The 19,189-nt window shown below is 35.8% G+C and overlaps 1 protein-coding gene across 14 annotated transcripts in view; it reads left to right on the top strand.

Moving 5' to 3' along the window:
- ALKBH8 (alkB homolog 8, tRNA methyltransferase) overlaps positions 1-19,189 on the top strand; it is a 66,287-nt gene that overhangs the window by 37,014 nt on the left and 10,084 nt on the right. For 9 of the 14 annotated variants that reach the window (XM_005579521.4, XM_005579517.4, XM_005579520.4 and 6 more), the window contains 2 exons: positions 2,849-3,000; positions 10,188-10,444. In XM_005579521.4, coding sequence (XP_005579578.2) covers positions 2,849-3,000; positions 10,188-10,444 — 409 coding nt within the window. Of the gene's footprint in view, positions 1-1,041; positions 1,227-2,848; positions 3,001-10,187; positions 10,445-19,189 lie in introns of those variants that run through there. The other 5 variants (XR_012423670.1, XR_012423669.1, XR_012423668.1 and 2 more) reach the window with 2 other exon arrangements.

The raw sequence follows: 19,189 nt of genomic DNA, 5'->3' as shown, positions 1-19,189 counted from the left end.
TAGTTTTAATCATTTGTAGCTATTAAAACAAAAGTAATACAAATTTGGGCAATGATTGCTTTCTTTTTTTTTCCTCTAAAAAATTGCCTTTAGCATAAGCTTTTTAAAAAGAGCCATTCTCCTACCTTGTTTTATGAGGCTGGCATTAATTACCCTTGGCATCAAAACATGTGAAAGACATTAAGTAAAAGAAAATTACAAACCCACATCTCTCATAACAGAGATGAGAAAATCCATAACAGAACATTAGAAAGTCAAATCTTGCAATATATATATAAAAAGAAAATATAACCTAGCGGAGTTTATACCAGTATTTCACAGTTGGTTTAGCATTTCAGAAATCAATGTAATTCATCACATTAAAGGAATAAAGGAGAAAAGGCATAATCATCTTGATTGATGCAAAAAGTATATTTGACAAAATTTAGTACCCATTCATGATAAAAACCCAGCAAACTAGGACAAGAAGGGAACTTCAGTGCAATAAAGGGTATTTATGAAAAACCAACAGCTGACATCATACTTAATGGAATTTTATTGACGTTTTTTCCAAAGATATTGCACAAGTCAGGGATGTCCGCTCATACCTCTTCTATTTAATGTTATATTGGATATCTTAGCCAGTATTAGAAGTCAAGAAAAAGAATTAAAAATCATAAATATTTGAAAGGAAGGAGTAAAATTCTTTATTTGTAGATTACATTATTGTGGATGTAGAAAATCCTAGAGAATCTACAAAACAAGTTCCAGAACTAATAAGTGAATTTAGTGGCATACAAGGTCAATATTTAGAAATTAATTTTTAGAAGATGAAATAAAAATGTTACTTAAAATAGCATCAAGACTCATAAATATTTCCTTTCCAGTACTCAGAATTAATTTATTGGGGTGTTGTTTAAAAAGCAATTAGCCTGAGAATTCTGTTTCTTACAACAGATGGGGTGAAATATAGCAATGACAAAATGAAAGTTGAGAATTGGAATACATTATATTTTTCATTTTAGGATCAAATCCATTTTAGGTCGACATTTCTCTTTCCAGATCACCTGGCTGTTATAGTAAAGAAGTATCAACAACTTAAGTAAACAATTACAATTTTATATATTTTGCTGAGATCCTTCAGGATTAGCACATTTTCTGTGAATATGAAGCCTATTTCCATAGAGAGATAACCTTGCCTAGAGTAAATCAAGAAGATCTGAGTCCTAGGAATAAGTTTTTAAAAGGTATGTAACACATATAGACTGAAAATTCTAGGAAAATTATTGCTATCCCTAGGAAACTTAATATGGTTAATACATCAGTTGTCCCCCAAATCTATGGAGACAGTGTAATTCCAGTCAAAACTCCAGAAGGCTTTTTTTTTTTTTTGTCAAAATTGACAAACTGATTCTAAAATATATAAGGAAATGTGATTGTCAAAACAATCTTGAAACAATGTTAGGGGATTTATTCTGCTTGATTTTTAAGACTTACTATACGGCTATATAGTCAAAATAGTATTGTTGTACAGATAGACAGACAGATCAGGGTGACAGAGTATGGTCCAGAGATAACTCCACATATACAAGGTCAGTTGATTTTTGCCAAAGATACCAATGTAATTAAATGTGGAAAGGAAATTTTTCATCAGATGGTGCTGGAACAACTGAATATCCGTGTGGAAATAAAATGAACCTGAATCTATCTCATACCATTCACAAAAATTAATTTGAGGGTAGATCATAGATTTAAATGTAAAAGCAAAAACTATGAAATGGTCTAAAGAAACTTTGTAAAAAGCTATTTTTGTAAGCTTGAGGTAGCCAAAGTTTTTTTAAAGAGAGATTTCATAACACACTATTAAGAAATAATAAATTGGAACTCATCAAAATTGAAAACTTCTGCTCATCTAAAGATACCATTGAGACAATGAGAAGGCAGCCACACATGGGGAGAAAATACCTGCTATGTATTTATGCTTACATCTATATCTTTATTATTCTGTATCTAACAAGCAATTGGGCAAAAGGGTTGGACAGATCCTTCATCAAAAAATGATCTCTGAATGTCTAATAAGCACATGAAGAGATGTATAACATCATTAGTCATTAGATAAATAATAAAACTGCAATTTTATACCACATGCTACTCACTAAAATGACTAAAATTTAAAACTCAGAAAATACCAAGTGTTGGTGAGAATGTTAACCAGCCTGGAACTCTCTCATGTGTTGCTGGTTGCAGTGTAACATTGTACAACTACCTTGGACAACCAGAAGTTTCTTACCTTATCACCCACCAGTTTCACTCCTTATTACCTGTTAAAACCCACCAATTTGACTCCTAGGTATTTTCCCAAGAGTAATAAATCTATATATCCAAAAATGATATGTATAAGAATGTTCACAGAAGCTTTATTTATAATAATCCCAAACTATGGACTTGTAATTACCATGTAGTTGTTTTTAATTTTTAAAAATCCAGTCCAGTAATCTTTGTTTTTAATTGGAGTTTTTAATAATTTTACATTTAATATATTACTGATCATGAATTTAAATTTACCATCTATTTGTTTCCTCTTGGCATCAGCTGTCCTTTTTTTTTCTTTAGAATTGGTGTTAGTTAAATGTTTATTTTATTTCCCCCTGGAATAATTTGTTGTACATTCTTTTAATATTAGTGTCTTGAAGATAATTTCCTTAAATACTTTTATTTCCTTGTTTTTCCGCAATGTCTAACAATTCAGAGAATCCATTAGATATTTGTAATAAATTATTCTAGATTTTCTCTATTCACTTAACATTTTTAAAGGCCTGAAATATTTTTAATACAATGTTAAGTAAATTTTTTTGACTATTGCTTTTAGAATCACATGCAGAAAATTTGATACTGTTCAAGCATCTGAGAATCATAAAAGTGGAATTATCACCAGTGATGTTGGAGACTTAACTTTAAGCAAGAGGGGACTACGAACATCATTTACATTTAGGAAAGTGAGACAAACACCCTGTAACTGTAGTAAGTATATACTCTTATCTCTTCTGTAAAATGGAGTCAATTTAATATAAAAGTCCTTTAAGGTCCTGTCAACACCTAGGAGAGCTTTTTCTGAATCTCTCTAATTGCATTTCCTGTATTTCGCCTTGTATTGCACTTTCATGCATTTTTTTTCCTTTATCAAATATATTTATTTACTTATTATTATACTTTAAGTTCTTGGGTTCATGTGCACAACGTGCAGGTTTGTTACATATGTATACATGTGCCATGTTGGTGTAGTTTCTTTTGCTGTGCAGAAGCTCTTTAGTTTAATTAGCTCCTATTTGTCAATTTAGGCTTTCGTTGCCATTGCTTTTGGTGTTTTAGTCATGAAGTCCTTGCCCATGCCTATGTCCTGAATGGTACTGCCTAGGTTTTCCTCAAGGGTTTTTATGGTTTTAGGTCTAACATTTAAGTCTTTAATACATCTTGAATTAATTTTTGTATAAGGTGTAAGGAAGGGATCCAGTTTCAGCTTTCTATACATGGCTAGCCAGTTTTCCCAGCACCATTTTTTAAATAGGGAATCCTTTCCCAATTGCTTGTTTTTGTCAGGTTTGTCAAAGATCAGATGGTTGTAGATATGCGGTATTATTTCTGAGGGCTCTGTTCTGTTCCATTGGTCTAGATCTCTGTTTTGGTACCAGGATCATGCTGTTTTGGTTACTGTAGCCTTGTAGTATAGTTTAAAGTCAGGTAGCGTGATGCCTCCAGCTTTGTTCTTTTGACTTAGGATTGTCTTGGCAATGTGGTCTCTTTTTTGGTTCCATATGAACTTTAAAGTAGTTTTTTCCAATTCTGTGAAGAAAGTCATTGGTGGCTTAATGGAGATGGCATTGAATCTATAAATTATCTTGGGCAGTATGGCCATTTTCACGATATTGTTTCTTCCTATCCAGAGCATGGAATGTTTTTCCATTTGTTTGTGTCCTCTTTTATTTCGTTGAGCAGTGGTTTGTAGTTCTCCTTGAAGAGGTCCTTCACATCCCTTGTAAGTTGGATTCCTAGGTGTTTTATTCTCTTTGAAGCAATTGTGAATGGGAGTTCACTCATGATTTGGCTCTCTGTCTGTTATTTGTGTATAGGAATGCTTGTGATTTTTGCACATTGATTTTGTAACCTGAGACTTTGCTGAAGTTGCTTATCAGCTTAAGGAGATTTTGGGTTGAGACGATGGGGTTTTCTAAATATACAATCATGTCATCTGCAAACAGGGACAATTTGACTTCCTCTTTTCCTAATTGAATACCTTTTATTTCTTTCTCCTGCCTGATTGCCCTGGCCAGAACTTCCAACACTATGTTGAATAGGAGTGGTGAGAGAGGGCATCCCTGTCTTGTGCCAGGTTTCAAAGGGAATGCTTCCAGTTTTTGCCCATTCAGTATGATATTGGCTGTGGGTTTGTCATAAACAGCTCTTATTATTTTGAGATACGTCCCATCAATACCGAATTTTTTGAGAGTTTTTAGCATGAAGGAGTGTTGAATTTTATTGAAGGCCTTTTCTGCATCTATTGAGATAATCATATGGTCTTTGTCTTTGGTGCTGTTTATATGATGGATTATGTTTATTGATATGCGTATGTTGAACCAGCCTTGCCTCCCAGGGATGAAGCCAACTTGATCGTGGTGCGTAAGGTTTGTGATGTGCTGCTGGATTCGGTTTGCCCGTATTTTGTTGAGGATTTTTGCGTCAATGTTCATCAGGGATATTGGTCTAAAATTCTCTTTTTTGTGTATGTGTCTGTGCCAGGCTTTGGTATCAGGATGATGCTGGCCTCATGAGTTAGGGAGGATTCCCTCCTTTTCTATTGATTGGAATAGTTTCAGAAGGAATGGTACCAGCTCCTCTTTGTACCTCTGGTAGAATTCAGCTGTGAATCTGTCTGGTCCTAGACTTTTTTGGTTTGTAGGCTATTAATTATTGCCTCAATTTCAGAGCCTGTTATTGGTCAGATTCATAAAGTAAGTCTATAGAGACCAACAAAGAGACTAAGACTCCCACACCATAATAATGGGAGACTTCAACACCCCACTGTCAACATTAGACAGATCAATGAGACAGAAAGTTAACAGGGATATCCAGGAATTGAACTCAGCTGTGCACCAAGCAGACCTAATAGACATCTACAGAACTCTCCACCCCAAATCAAGAGAATATACATTCTTCTCAGCACCACGTCGCACTTATTCTAAAACTGACCACATAGTTGGAAGTAAAGCACTCCTCAGCAAATGTAAAAGAACAGAAATTATAACAAACTGTCCCCCAGACCACAGTGCAATCAAACTAGAAGTCAGTATTGAGAAACTCCCTCAAAACCACTCAACTACATGGAAACTGAACAACCTGCTCCTGAATGACTACTGGGTACATAACGAAATGAAGGCAGAAATAAAGATGTTCTTTGAAACCAATGAGAACAAAGACAAAACATACCAGAATCTCTGGGACACATTTAAAGCAGTGTGTAGAGGGAAATTTATAGCACTAAATGCCCACAGGAGAAAGTAGGAAAGATCTAAAATTGACACCGTAACATCACAATTAAAAGAACTAGAGAAGCAAGAGCAAACACATTCAAAAGCTAGCAGAAGGCAAGAAATAACTAAGATCAGAGCAGAACTGAAGGAGATAGAGACACATAAAACCCTTGAAAAAAATCAATGAATCCAGGAGCCGGTGTTTTTTAAAAGATCAACAAAATTGATAGACTGCTAGCAAGACTAATACAGCAGAAAAGAGAGAAGAATCAAATAGACGCAATAAAAAATGATAAAGGAGAGACATAGGAACACTTTTACACTGTTGGTGGGACTGTAAACTAATTCAACCATTGTGGAAGACAGTGTGGCAATTCTGCAAGGTTGTAGAACTAGAAATACCATTTGACCCAGCCATCCTATTACTGGGTATATACCCAAAGGATTATAAATCATGCTGCTATAAAGACACATGCACACGTATGTTTATTGTGGCACTATTCACAGTAGCAAAGACTTGGAAACAACCCAAATGTCCATCCATGATAGACTGGGTTAAGAAAATGTGGCACATATACACCATGGAATACTATGCAGCCATAAAAAAGGAATGAGTTCATGTCCTTTGTAGGGACATGGATGAAGCTGGAAACCATCATTCTGAGCAAACTATTGCAAGGAAAAAAAACCAAACACTGCATGTTGTCACTCATAGGTGGGAACTGAACCATGAGAACACTTGGACACCAGGTGGGGAACATCACACACCAGGGCCTGTCATGGGGTTGGGGGCGGGGGGAGGGATAGCATTAGGAGATATACCTAATGTAAATGATGAGTTAATGGGTGCAGCACACCAACATGACACATGTGTACATATGTAACAAACCTGCACGTTGTGCACATGTACCCTAGAACTTAAAGTAAAATTAAAAAATATATATATATAAAAGCAAAAAAAAAAAAGATAAAGGGAGATATCACCATCGATCCCACAGAAACACAAACTACCATCGGAGAATACTATAAATACCTCTACGCAAATAAACTAGAAAATCTAGAAGAGATGGATAAATTCCTGGACACATGCACCCTCCCAAGACTAACCCAGGAAGAAGTTGAATCCCTCAATAGATCATGCACTTTTCTTTCTTTCTTTATTTTTTTTTTTGAGATGGAATCTCGCTGTGTCGCCCAGGCTGGAGCGCAGTGGCGCAATCTCGGCTCACTGCAAGTTCCACCTCCTGGGTTCACGCCATTCTCTTGCCTCAGCCTCCCGAGTAGCTGAGACTACAGGCACCCGTCACCATGCCCGGCTAAGTTTTTTGTATTTTTTAGTAGAGATGGGGTTTCACCGTGTTAGTCAGGATGGTCTCGATCTCTTGACCTCGTGATCCACCTGCCTCGGCCTCCCAAAGTGCTGGGATTACAGGCGTGAGCCACCGCGCCCGGCCATCATGCACTTTTCTTAACCACCCTCATTAGAGTTTACATTCTTTGAAGGCAGGGTCTGCATCTTATCATTTTCATTTTTTCCAAACTTAGTACTTGAGTTGGGTGCCCAATAAATATTTTCCTTATTGAAGTAACAGTTAAGAGTGCTACAATTGGAGGCCAACACAATATTACTTGTTTAAAAATGGGTATTGTTGGGAATAGTTTGTCAAGATTCTAAATTATTTCTTATTAATCCAAGAGGGAAATTGGAGATGACAAATTGTCCTATAGTACATAACTCTAGGGAGATAAGCAATAGTTTATGTTTTAGTCAATTTGAAAACTCAGAAGGGAATAAAAACTGTTCAAAAACTTGTCAAGAGGATGCTATTTTGAATTGTCTATACAAGTACGTCATGTTCTGGATTTCTTTGACTCAATTAACAGACCCCTCTTGCATTTTGTAAATACTGTTTTGTAATGATCGGGATAATAAAATCCTTTTTATATCTTTGGGGGTTTTAATTATGGGTGGTATCTACCAATAGCTTTTGGATTTAGTCATAATGTTAAAAATTTACTTCAAAACTCTTACAATATCTACAAAATGTTATCCTTTTAAAAAACTTGAAATTTCTATATTTTATATCTTGATGTTAGTGAAGCTCAAAATAACTATTTTACTAAAGGTGTCCTTGAAGGCTTAAAAATCAAATTTTAAAAGTTAAATTTTAAATGTTCATTTATTATTTGATGAATATCGAACATTGCAGATAGTGAGTTACATGGTATAGAAAAATAAAGCATGTCTCCTGTTCTTAAGGAACTTAAAGTGTAGTTGGAGACACAAGCTAGTTTTCTTATGCAAATGTCTGTCATGGGCATTTATTAAATGTAAGAAAGTGTTATTGGGGATTCAGTTTATAGATTTTTTTTTTTAAGATGAAAAATAATTGTGGCCGACATAGTGGCTCATGCCTGTAATCCCAGCAGTTTGGGAGGCTGAGGCAGGAGAATTGCTTGAGGCCAGGAGTTCAAAATCAGCTTGGACAACATAGCAAGACCCACTCTCCACAAAAAAATAAAATCAAAATTTAGACAGGCATGGTGGTGTGTGCCTGTGGTCCTACCTACTAGGAAAGCTGAGGCGGGAGGATTGTGTGAGTCTAGGAGTTCGAGGCTGCAGTGAGCTATGATCACGCCACATCACTGCAGCCTGGGTGACAGAGCAAGACCCTGTCTCAAAACAAAAAAACAGCAACAGAAAACCCCCCAAATTATACATGTTTATCATGTACAACATGATGTTTTAAAATATATAAAATGTATATATTGTAGAATGGCTCAATTGAGCTAATTAACATGTATTACTTCACATACTTATACTTTTTTGTGATGAGAACACTTAAAAATTTATTCTCGGCTGGGCGTGATGGCTCACGCCTGTAATCCCAGCACTTTGGGAGGCCAAAGCGGGCGGATTACCTGAGGTCAGGAGTTCCAGACCAGCCTGGCCAACATGGTGAAACCCTGTCTGTACTAAAAATACAAAAATTAGCCAGGCTTGGTGGCACACGCTTGTAATCCCAGCTACTCGGGAGGCTGAGGCAGGAGAATCGCTTGAACCTGGGAGGCGGAGGTTGCAGTGAGCTGATATCATGCCACTGCACTCCAGCCTGGGTGACAGAGCGAGACTCTGTCTCAAAAAAAAAAACAAAAAACCAAGGTATTCTCATAGTGATTTTCAAGAATACAATATATTATTATTAACTATAGTCACCATGTTTTACACTAGATCCCTGGGACTTATTCTATCTAACTGAAATTTTGTATCCTTTTATTAGCATCTTCCCAGCTTCCACCCCCAAATGCCCCAGCCCCTGGTAACCACCATTCTACCACTCTCTATTCTGTGAGATCAGCTTTTTTTAGATTCCATGTATGAGTGAGATTGTGTAGTATTTGTCTTCTCTGTATGACTTATTTCACTTAACATAATATCCTCCAGGTTTATCCGTGTTGTGAATGGCAAGATTTCCTTCTGTTTGTGGCAGAATAGTATTCTGTTGTGTATGTGTACCATATTTTCTTTTTCCATTCATTCACCGATAGGCACTTTGAGTCCATGCCTTGGCTGTTGTGAGTAATGTTGCAGTAAACATGTGAGTGCAGATGTCTTTCTGACACACTAATTTCATTTTCTTTGGCTATATAACCCATACTGGGATTACTGGTTTATAAGATAGTACTTATTTTTTATTTTTTTTTGAGCAAGGCAGAGAAGGGTTTTATTGAGTGACAGAACAGCTCTAATACAAGAGGGGATTGAACCTGAATGGGTTCTGTGTGAGAGGGGGCCTGAAGGTAGGTAGTCCCCTATTTCTAATTTTTTGAAGAACCTCTGTTCTTACTATAGCATGGAACAAGCAAAGATTTAAAGTGAGTGTTAGACATTATTACAGAGAACAGGGAACAACTTCAAAATTAATTTGAGACAGTGTATTCTAAATTTCCTCTGTCATCAGCTCTGCTTGGTGGTGTTCTCCCTGGGATTTGCTTATTCTACTGAAGCAGGCAACATAGTGTAGTCATTGAGAATGTGGGCTCTGGAGTCTACACTGCCTGGGTTCAATTCGTGGCTGTATGACTTAGTACCTCTGTCTTTAGGAATGGTCTTAGCTTCTTTGTGCTTCAGTTTTGTCATCTGTAAGTGGATGTCATGGTACCTATCTCATTGCATTACTGTGAGAATTGAGGCAATGCTTAGAAACCGCTTCAAATGGTGTTCAGTAAATGCTTGTGGTTATTACCAAATGACACTTTGCCCCCAGGTCTTGTTCTTCTGAGAGCCCTACGGTGCCCATAACTCCTATCTCCTTTACCTACCAAGGTTAATTTAGCTAAATTTTTCCCAGTTAGGCCAGACCTATTAAGATGCTTTTCTGAATAAGAGGACTTTTAATCTCAAAATTAAATCTATATATAACTGTATTTAATCTTGAGACTAAATAGGCATAATCACTAAGGCAGATGCAGAATTGTAGTCATGTATTGTTGTAAATGGATTTTCCCCATTCTTTTTATATTAGAATTATTAGGGAAGAACTTTTCCTTTTAACGGATAAATCGGAGTCTATCTACCCACCAAATTTGCACTGATTTTTTTTTCATTTATGAAAACTTGATACCGTATGAGTTATTCTGATTAAAAAAGGAAAGGTGTGTATTGCTTTGTTTTTCATTAAGGTTACCCTTTGGTCTGTGATAGCCAGAGGAAAGAGACTCCTCCCTCATTTCCAGAGAGTGATAAAGAAGCCTCACGGCTGGAGCAAGAGTACGTCCATCAAGTTTATGAAGAGATTGCTGGACACTTCAGCAGCACGAGACATACCCCTTGGCCGCACATTGTGGAGTTTTTGAAGGCTTTGCCAAGTGGTTCGATAGTGGCCGATATTGGATGTGGTAATGGAAAGTATCTTGGCGTCAATAAGGAGTTATATATGGCAAGTAATGTTGCTTTTGACTTTCTTTTTGCTTAATTTGCAGTGGTTATCATAATCTTTCTTCCTCATGATATAATGCTGTTTTTTTTAGGTCATTGCCAGAAAATTATAACCAATAGATTGAATATTAATGAACACTGCCCCATTCTTTCTTATTCCTCTAGGAATTTATGGGCACACCATCGTTATATAAATTTTTTTTCCCATTAGATTTTGCTTTCTACCACTATTATTTTATCAGTAAAACTATCTTATAGCTGTAAAACTCTTTACAGAGTAGAAAGGATTTTTATAGAAATCTTTTTTTGACTTGGATCCCCCTAAGTATGAAGAAGATAAAGCTGATATTTTCATCCATTTTTTGCATATGAAGAAATTGGGGCTCACAGTCGTCATGTTAATTTCCTGGTGTCATATAATTAGGGGATGTAACTGGAACTTGAACCTATGTCTTCTACTCCAAACTTCACTCATAGTAGAAAAACATTTCCATTTATTGGCATCTTACTGTTGAGGAAACTAAGGCTCAAGTAGATTAAAAACTTGACGAAGGTTGCAAGGGCTAGACTGTCTGGTTCCACAGTGTCTGTTTTCAGTTGCTATCATTTTTTTTTCTATGAGCCATTTTTTTTTCCCGCTGTGCTACGAAGTAGGATGTTCTTGTTTTAGTGTATTGTTGTAAGTAATCTTATTTTAACCCTTGCTCTGTGAGGACTGGAGCTTCCCTTTCTCTAGATTAGGGGATTTAGGATGAGAGTAAGGGAGTAAGAAAAAAGAAGAGAGAGCAGCCAACATTCCTGGGTTATTGGAGTATGTCAGATCACTTCTCATCTTTATTTTTACTCCATCCTAGATATTGTACACCTACATGAAAAAAGTTACTACAATTGTCCCTTGGTATATAAAATTGAAGCCAAATCAAATAATAAATAAAATGCATATTTAATGATCATAAAAAAATGTAGCATAAAAGAGAAAAGTGATATATCATTCTTCTAAGAGATTACATTTTTATCACCCCTACATGAGCAGCAGTGGCTGTTCTTTGTAGGGCCATACACCTCAAATGCCTCTAGTTACGGTCACCTAGGATTCTTCCGAGGAAGTACAAACAATACATTGAAAAAAGTATATTAGTCCCTTGGTATCTGTGGGGAATTATTTCCAGGGCCCTGTGGATACCAAAATCTGTAGAAGCTCAAGTCTCTGATACAAAATTATGTAGTATTTGCAAATAACTTATGCACATCCTCCTGTATATTTAAAATAGTCTGTAGATTACTTATGATATGTAATGCAATGTAAATGCTATGTAAATAGTTGTTAGACAGTATTGCTTAGGGACTAATGACAAGAAAAAAGTCTGTAGTTGCTTGAATCCCTGGATGTGGAACTCATAGATATGGAGGGCTGGTTGTATTACAGCTTAGGAAATGTAGAGTTTGTACATTAACAGGTGGATAAAAGAATAGCGTTTCATCAAGATAAGACATTGATATTCATATATTGTTACCATGTTTACAATTAAATTTTAATTTATAAAGAATAAGGCCTAGTGAATTAATTTTGTTCATGTTGAAGAGGAAATAGATCTTTGATGTGTCACTTAAAATCACAGCTAACCACAGTTCAAAACAAGGTGATATTTTCTAGTGTTTTAATCTAAAGATACGTCCAAAAATATTTCTCAGTAGGCTCTGCTTTTGCACTTTCTTGTTGATAATCCATGGTTTTATCTAGTCAGGTATGATTCATGACAGTGAAACTAGGTTGAAGTCAAATACACTGATTTAGTCATAGTGATAACATTCTGTTACAATTGAGAAGAATGATTTCTTGAATTATTTTTTGAATAATTTGAATAATTCAAATATATAATTCAAATTGTGTTCAGGAAACGAACACAATCTGCAGCTGATTCCAGAGGGAATATATTTGGAAGGATTAGAAAATCATAAGTATATTCACTCAGTTTATCAGCAGCAGTCTGTACATAATTCTTTTCTGTCTGTTGTTCCCCGGAGCTTACTGCATTGCCTGATTTCCAGGCATACAGTACTTGGCATGTGGTGGAAGCTTACTAATTAATGGTTTGTTCAATGATGAGGAGCAAACCTGTGAATTTACCTTCAGCTTCTTACATGAAAACCAAAATATATACAGTGCTGTGTTTGTCAGCCTTGAAGGCATGTTACAACCTCAAAATGGGTGGGACTTACCACAGGATAAAATTACCTAGATCTAGGATCTAGATTTCTCTTTTTATGTAGAATCCAGGGCACTCCTTATTCCATATGTTTTAATAACTAACATTTACACAGCACTTCAATGGTTAATTAAATATTTAGTATAGATCATTTCATTTGATTCTCATATTAACCCTGATAAATAGGTATTTTTCTCTTTATTTTTTAGATTAGGAAACAGAGGCTTTGAGATAGTAAGTAGCTCTCCTAGGTTATTCAGCTAGTTATTGCTGAAACCAGAATTCAAATTCAGAGTTTACAGGTTGAGCATCCCTAATATGAAAATTTGAAATCTCGAATTTTACAAAATCTGAAACTTTTTGAGTAGCAACATGACGCTCAAAGGAAATGTTCATTGGAGGATTTCAGATTTTGGATTTTCAGATTAGGGATTCTCAGCCGGTATGTATTCTGCAGATATTCCAAAATCCAAAAAATTCTGAAATCTAAAACAGTTCCGGTCCCAACCGTTTGAAATAAGAGATATTCAACCTGTAGTACGCTCTTTTCACTGTACTTTATTGCCTCTGTTTATTTCTCTGCAGTTTAACCCCGTCTCTACTAAAAATACAAAATTAGCCAGGAATGGTGACGCATGCCTCTAATCCTAGCTACTCGGGAGGCTGAGGCAGGAGAATCACTTGAACCTGGGAGGCGGAGGTTGTGGGGAGCCGAGATCCCGCCATTGCACTCCAGCCTGGGCAACAAGAGCAAGACTCCATCTCAAAAAACAAAACAAAACAAAAAATATAACCAGCAGGGTACAGTGGCTTTTCCTATAATCCCAGTGATGAGGGAGGATCGCTTGAGGCCAAAAATTCAAGACCAGCCTGGGCAACATATCAAGATCACATCTCCTAAAAAACAGAAAAAGTAGCCAGGCACGGTGGTGCATGCCTGTAGTCCCGGCTACCCAGGAGACTGAGGCAGGAGTTCAAGGCTGCAGTGAACCATAATCGCACACTGCACTTCAGCCTGGGTGACAGAGTGAGACGCTGAGTCTAAAAATACATACATACATAAATAACCATCATTCAGAAAATTGATAAAAAGAGGTATTTGCCTAATCCTATCACCTTATTGTGATGAATATCCTTCTTGTGTTTTTCCTATTAATGTTTTATATAGTAATGAATGTGCATATAATGTGATAACTCATTTATCTTATTTCCATTCTGATATATAATCTTAAAATGTTTCTGAATTTTATAATACAGTATTTTTTCTCTATTTTATTTTTAAATTCAAGTTATTAAAAATATTTTTAAAGGACAGATGAAATTATGTGTATTTATTGTATATGATATGATGTTTTGAAGTATATAAACATTGTGGATTGACAAAATCTAGCAAATTAACATATATATTACCTCACAAAGTTACCATTTTGTGGGGAGAACATTTACCATCCATTCTCTTAGCATTTTTCAAGAATACAATACGTTGTTGTTAACTACAGTCACCATGTTGTACAGTAGATCTCTGGAATTTATTCCTCCTAACTGAAATTTTGTATCTTTTGATCACTATCTCCCCAGCTTCCCACCCCTCAGCTGTCTCCCTCCCTGATAGCTACTGTTCTACTCTAGTTCTGTGAGGTCAACATTTTTGGATTCCAAGTATGAGTGAGATCATGTAATACTTGCCTTCTGTGTCTGGCTTATTTCACTTAACCTAATGTCCTCCAGGTTTATCCATATTGTTATAAATGGCAGGATTTTCTTCTTTGTTATAGCCAAATAGTATTCCATTGTGTATACATACCATGTTTACTGTATTCATCCATTGATGGATATTTAGATTGATTCTATATCTTGGCTATTGTATATAATGTTGCAGTAAACATGGGAGTGCAGGTATCTCTTTGACCTACTGATTTCATTTTCTTTGGATATATACTTAGCAGTGGGATTGCTGGATCATATGGTAGTTGTATTTTTAATTTTTTGGTGAAGCTTCCATACTCTTTTCCCTAGTGGCTGTCCTAATTTACATTCCCACCAACAGTGTGCCAGGGTTCCCTTTTCCCCACATCCTCAACACCATTTGTTATCCTTTGTCTCTTTGATCATGGCCAGATCTAACAAGTGTGAGGTAATATCTCATTGTTTTAATTTGCATTTTCATGATGGTTAGTGATATTGAGCATTGTTTCATGTACTTGGCCATTTGTATGTCTTTTTTAAAGAAATACATATTCAGGACCTTTGCTCATTTTTAAATCAGATTATTTGTTTTCTTGCAATAGAGTTGTTTGAGTTCTTTATATATTTTTGTTTTTGGTTCTGGTTTTGGTTTGTTTTGTTTTGTTTTTGAGACAAGGTCTTGCTCTGTTGCCTAGGCTGGAGTGCAATGGTGTGACTACAGCTCACAGCCTCCTTGACCTTGCAGGCTCAATTGCTCCTCCCACCTTAGCCTCTAGTAGCTGGGACTACAGGCACACACCACCACACTCAGCTAATTTTTGTATTTTTTGTAGAGACAGGGTTTTGCCATGTTGCCCAGGCTGGTCTCAAGTGATCTAGGCCTGGGCTTAAGTGATTCACCCACCTTTGTCTCGCAAAGTGTTGGGATCACAGGTGTGAGCCTCTGTGCCCAGCCTGTTGATATATTTTGGATATTAATTCCTTGTCAGATGTATAGTTTGCAAATATTTTCTCCCATTCTGTAGGTTGTCTCTTTCCTCTGATGATTGTTTCCTCAAGTTAAAGCTTTTTAGTTTGATCTAATCCGTCTATTTTTGCTTTAGTTAACTTTGTTTTTGGGGTCATATCCAAAAAATTATTGCCCAGGCCAAGATCATGGAGCTTTTCTTGTGTGTTTTCTTCTAGTAGTTTCATAATTTTGGGTCTTACATATAAGCCTTTCATGCATTTTGAGTTGATTTTTGTAGATGGTGTGAGATAAGCATTTAATTTCATTCTTCTGCATGTGAATATTCAGTTTCCCTAACACCATTTATTGAAAAGACTTGGACTTTATTAATATTCTTTTAGGTAGAAGTTACTGGAAATTTGGTTGTGTTCTGTTTGGAAGTATTCTAAATAGCACCATAATGAACATGTATATTGAGAGTCAATGTGACAAGAAGGAAGAACATGGATTTTGGAATGACAAATACCAGGCTTTAAATTTTTGTTTCACCATTTAACAACGTTCAACTTTGAGCAAATTACTTATTTTCTTTGAGACGAAGTTTTCTCATCTGCAGTGTAGTGAAAATAGTACCTAACTCAAAGTGTGTTATCTGGATTAAGTGCATTGCTATAAAGAATCTGCTTTAATCTATATGTGTACTCAGGAAAAGGCAGTTATTATTAGCCTGGTTAGTGTTTTCCCTATTTTGAATTATTTTCTTAGGATAAATTTTTAGAAAGATAATTATTGGGTCAAAAGTTATAAACATTATTTTCTTCCTTAAAAAATGATTTGCCTAATTGCTCTTTTAAATGGTTGAGCCAATTTGTGTTTTATATGAGAGGAAGTTCTATCATACTGACATTACCATGATATAGTTTAGTTTTAAAATATTTTTGATAGTTTAATGGAAGAAAAATGGAACCTTGTTTTAGTTTGCACCTTTGCTTATCAGGTTGAATTTTTTTTTATGTTTACTTGTACTTCCACAATTACATATTTAATGTTTGTTGAGGATTTTAAAAATTATATAAAAGTATAGGCTGCGTACCATGGCTCGTACCTGTAATCCTAGCACTTTGAGAGGCCGAGGTAGGAAGACTGCCTGAGACCAGGAATTCGAGACCAGCCTGAGCAACCTGGTGAGACCTTGACTTTACAAAGAAATTTTAAAATTAGCCAGGCATGATGGCATGCACCTGTAGTCTCAGCTACTCAGGAGGCTGAGGTAGGAGGATCACTTGAGTCCAGGAGGCCGAGGCTACAGTGAGCTGTGTTCGTGCCACTGCACTCCAGCCTGGATGACAGAGTGAGACTATGTCTCCAAAAAAAAAAGTATACATTTTAAGCCCAGTATATGTTTTAATGTCATTGATCTTCACCCATCACACAGAAATATGTAGCTTTACACAAGTCCTTGAATATATGTGGGTTTTTATCAAGCCATTTTCCGTCCTGTTGACATGATGCAACATTATTGGGGAGATTTTTCACTTTACTATTCTTAGTTTAAAACATTTAAAAATGGAAAAAGGGAAGAGGAGAAAAAATAGTGACTATATGACTATAGTATATGAAAGACAGGCAAAAAAAGTAAAAGATGAAAGTACTAAGCCAGGCATGAGTCAGGTCGTTGGTCAGTGGGGAATCTACATTGGACCTGGTGCTTTATTGCTAAAATTGGCCTTGCTCTTGTTGGTGAAAAGGAGTGCTGTGTACAAATAGCCATAAGAGCCGGGCAAGGAGAGGGAAATGTTCTCTTGTTTTGTTTGGCTGCTGTTCTCCATGTTCTTAGTTCTCAGGTAATAACTTTCCTCCTCTGAATAACTACCGAGCCCTATCCCTGAGGATTGTTTTTTTTTTTAATAGGCAGGTTGTATTTCTTTCTGTTGACTTCTAGCAAGGTATGGCTATCTGTCAGAGTTGTGCATACTTGAAGCTTCCAGTTCTATGAACTGAATTTAAATGTAACAAAAAAGGAGGCAAGCACCAAAATATAATGTTCAGATTATTTGAGTAGTATTGTCATCTTGATATTGTGATTGTTGGCTGATGGCATAGAATATGAATGAAAATAAATAATAAGTAATAATCCAGGCATGTATCTTACACAGGTAAAGGGAGCAATTAATTGGGATTCATGTCACTAGTGTTATTAATAGGCCCTTAGTACTTTTTATCTTAAAATACATTAAAGATAAATTGCTGTACTTTCCCTCTAGCTTGATATATTTTATTTCACTTTAAAATTAAAGCAGCTCCAGGATAAAATATAGAAGCTGTTTAATACCAATTACAAATTGAGCAAACTCATTAAGTGTGACTAGCATGGCAATGTGATTTCACTCAGTAAGAATTTTTTTATTTCCATTCTTTTATTGTGCATTTGTAACATAAACTCTGTAATGTAATGTTTCATTTTAAGATCTTTTTCTTCTTCTAGGGAATTAATAACATAGCATTTTAAGGAACTTTTAATAAAAATACTATTTTTTTTGGTAAATTGAGTGTCACTACTTAGTATCAGAGACAATATTACATTCTTCACTGCATACTCAAGAAAATTTTAAAAGCCTGCCTGAAATCTGTGTATACTTGGTCGTCTAAAAGCCAGATTAAAATTTTTTTTAACTTTTATTTTAGGTTCAAGGGTACATGTGCAGGTTTGTTATATAGGTAAATTGCATGTCCCAGGGATTCAGTGTACAGATTATTTCATCACCCAGGTAGTAAGCATAGTACCTGATAGGTAGTTTTTTAATCCTCATCCCCCTCCCTCCTTTGACTCTTAAGTAGGCCCCAGTGTCTGTTGTTCCCTTCTTTGTGTCCATGTATACTCAGTATTTAGCTCTTACTTATACCTGAAAACGTGCAGTATTTGGTTTTCTGTACCTACATCAGTTTGCTTAGGGTAATGACCTCCAGCTCCATCCATGTTGCTTGCAGCAAATGACATGATCTCATTCTTTTTTATGGTTGTATAGTATTCCATGGTGTGTAACACATTTGTTTACCCAGTCTAGGTTGATTCCATGTCATTACTATTATGAATAGTGCTGCAGTGAACATATGAGTGCATATGTCTTTATGGTAGAACAATTTATATTCCTTTGGATATATACCCAATAATGGAATTGCTGGGTTGAATGGTAACTCTCTTTCAAGTTCTTTGAGAAATCGCCAGACTGCTTTCCACAGTGGGCGAACCCATTTCCACTAGCAGTGTATAAGAATTCTCTTTTCTCTGCAACCTCACCAGCATGTTATTTTTTGACTTTTTAAAAATAGCCATTCTGACTGGTCTGAGATGGTATCTCATTGTGGTTTTGATTTACATTTCTCTAATGATTAGTAATGTTGAGCTTTTTTTCATATGCTTGTCGGCCATATGTATATCTTTTGAAAAGTATCTGTTCATGCCTTTTGAAAAGTATCTGTTCTTGTCTTTTGCTCTGTTCTTAATGGGGCTGTTTGGTTTTTGCGTGTTAATTTGTTTTAGTTCCTTATAGATTCTTCATATTAGACCTTTGTCAGATACATAGTTTGCAAATATTTTCTCCCATCCTGTAGGTTGTCTGTTCAGTCTGTTGATAGTTGCTTTTGCTGTGTAGAAACTCTTTAGTTTAATTAGGTCCCATTTGTCAATTTTTGTTTTTGTGGCAGTTGTTTTTGTTGTCTTTGTGATGAAATCTTTGCCAGAGCCTGTGTCCAGAATGGTATTTCCTAGGTTATCTTCCAGAGTTTTTATAGTTTTAGGTTTTACATTTAATCAGTCTTGTGTTGATTTTTATATATAGTGTAAGGAAGGTGTGCAGTTTCAGTCTTCTACACATGGCTAGCCAGTTATTCTAGCATGTTTTGA

This window comes from Macaca fascicularis, chromosome 14 (genome assembly GCF_037993035.2).
Source record: "Macaca fascicularis isolate 582-1 chromosome 14, T2T-MFA8v1.1".
Classification (NCBI taxonomy): domain Eukaryota; kingdom Metazoa; phylum Chordata; class Mammalia; order Primates; family Cercopithecidae; genus Macaca; species Macaca fascicularis.
Note: the sequence above shows the minus strand (reverse complement) of the source record. Positions and strands in the feature narration are given on the sequence as shown.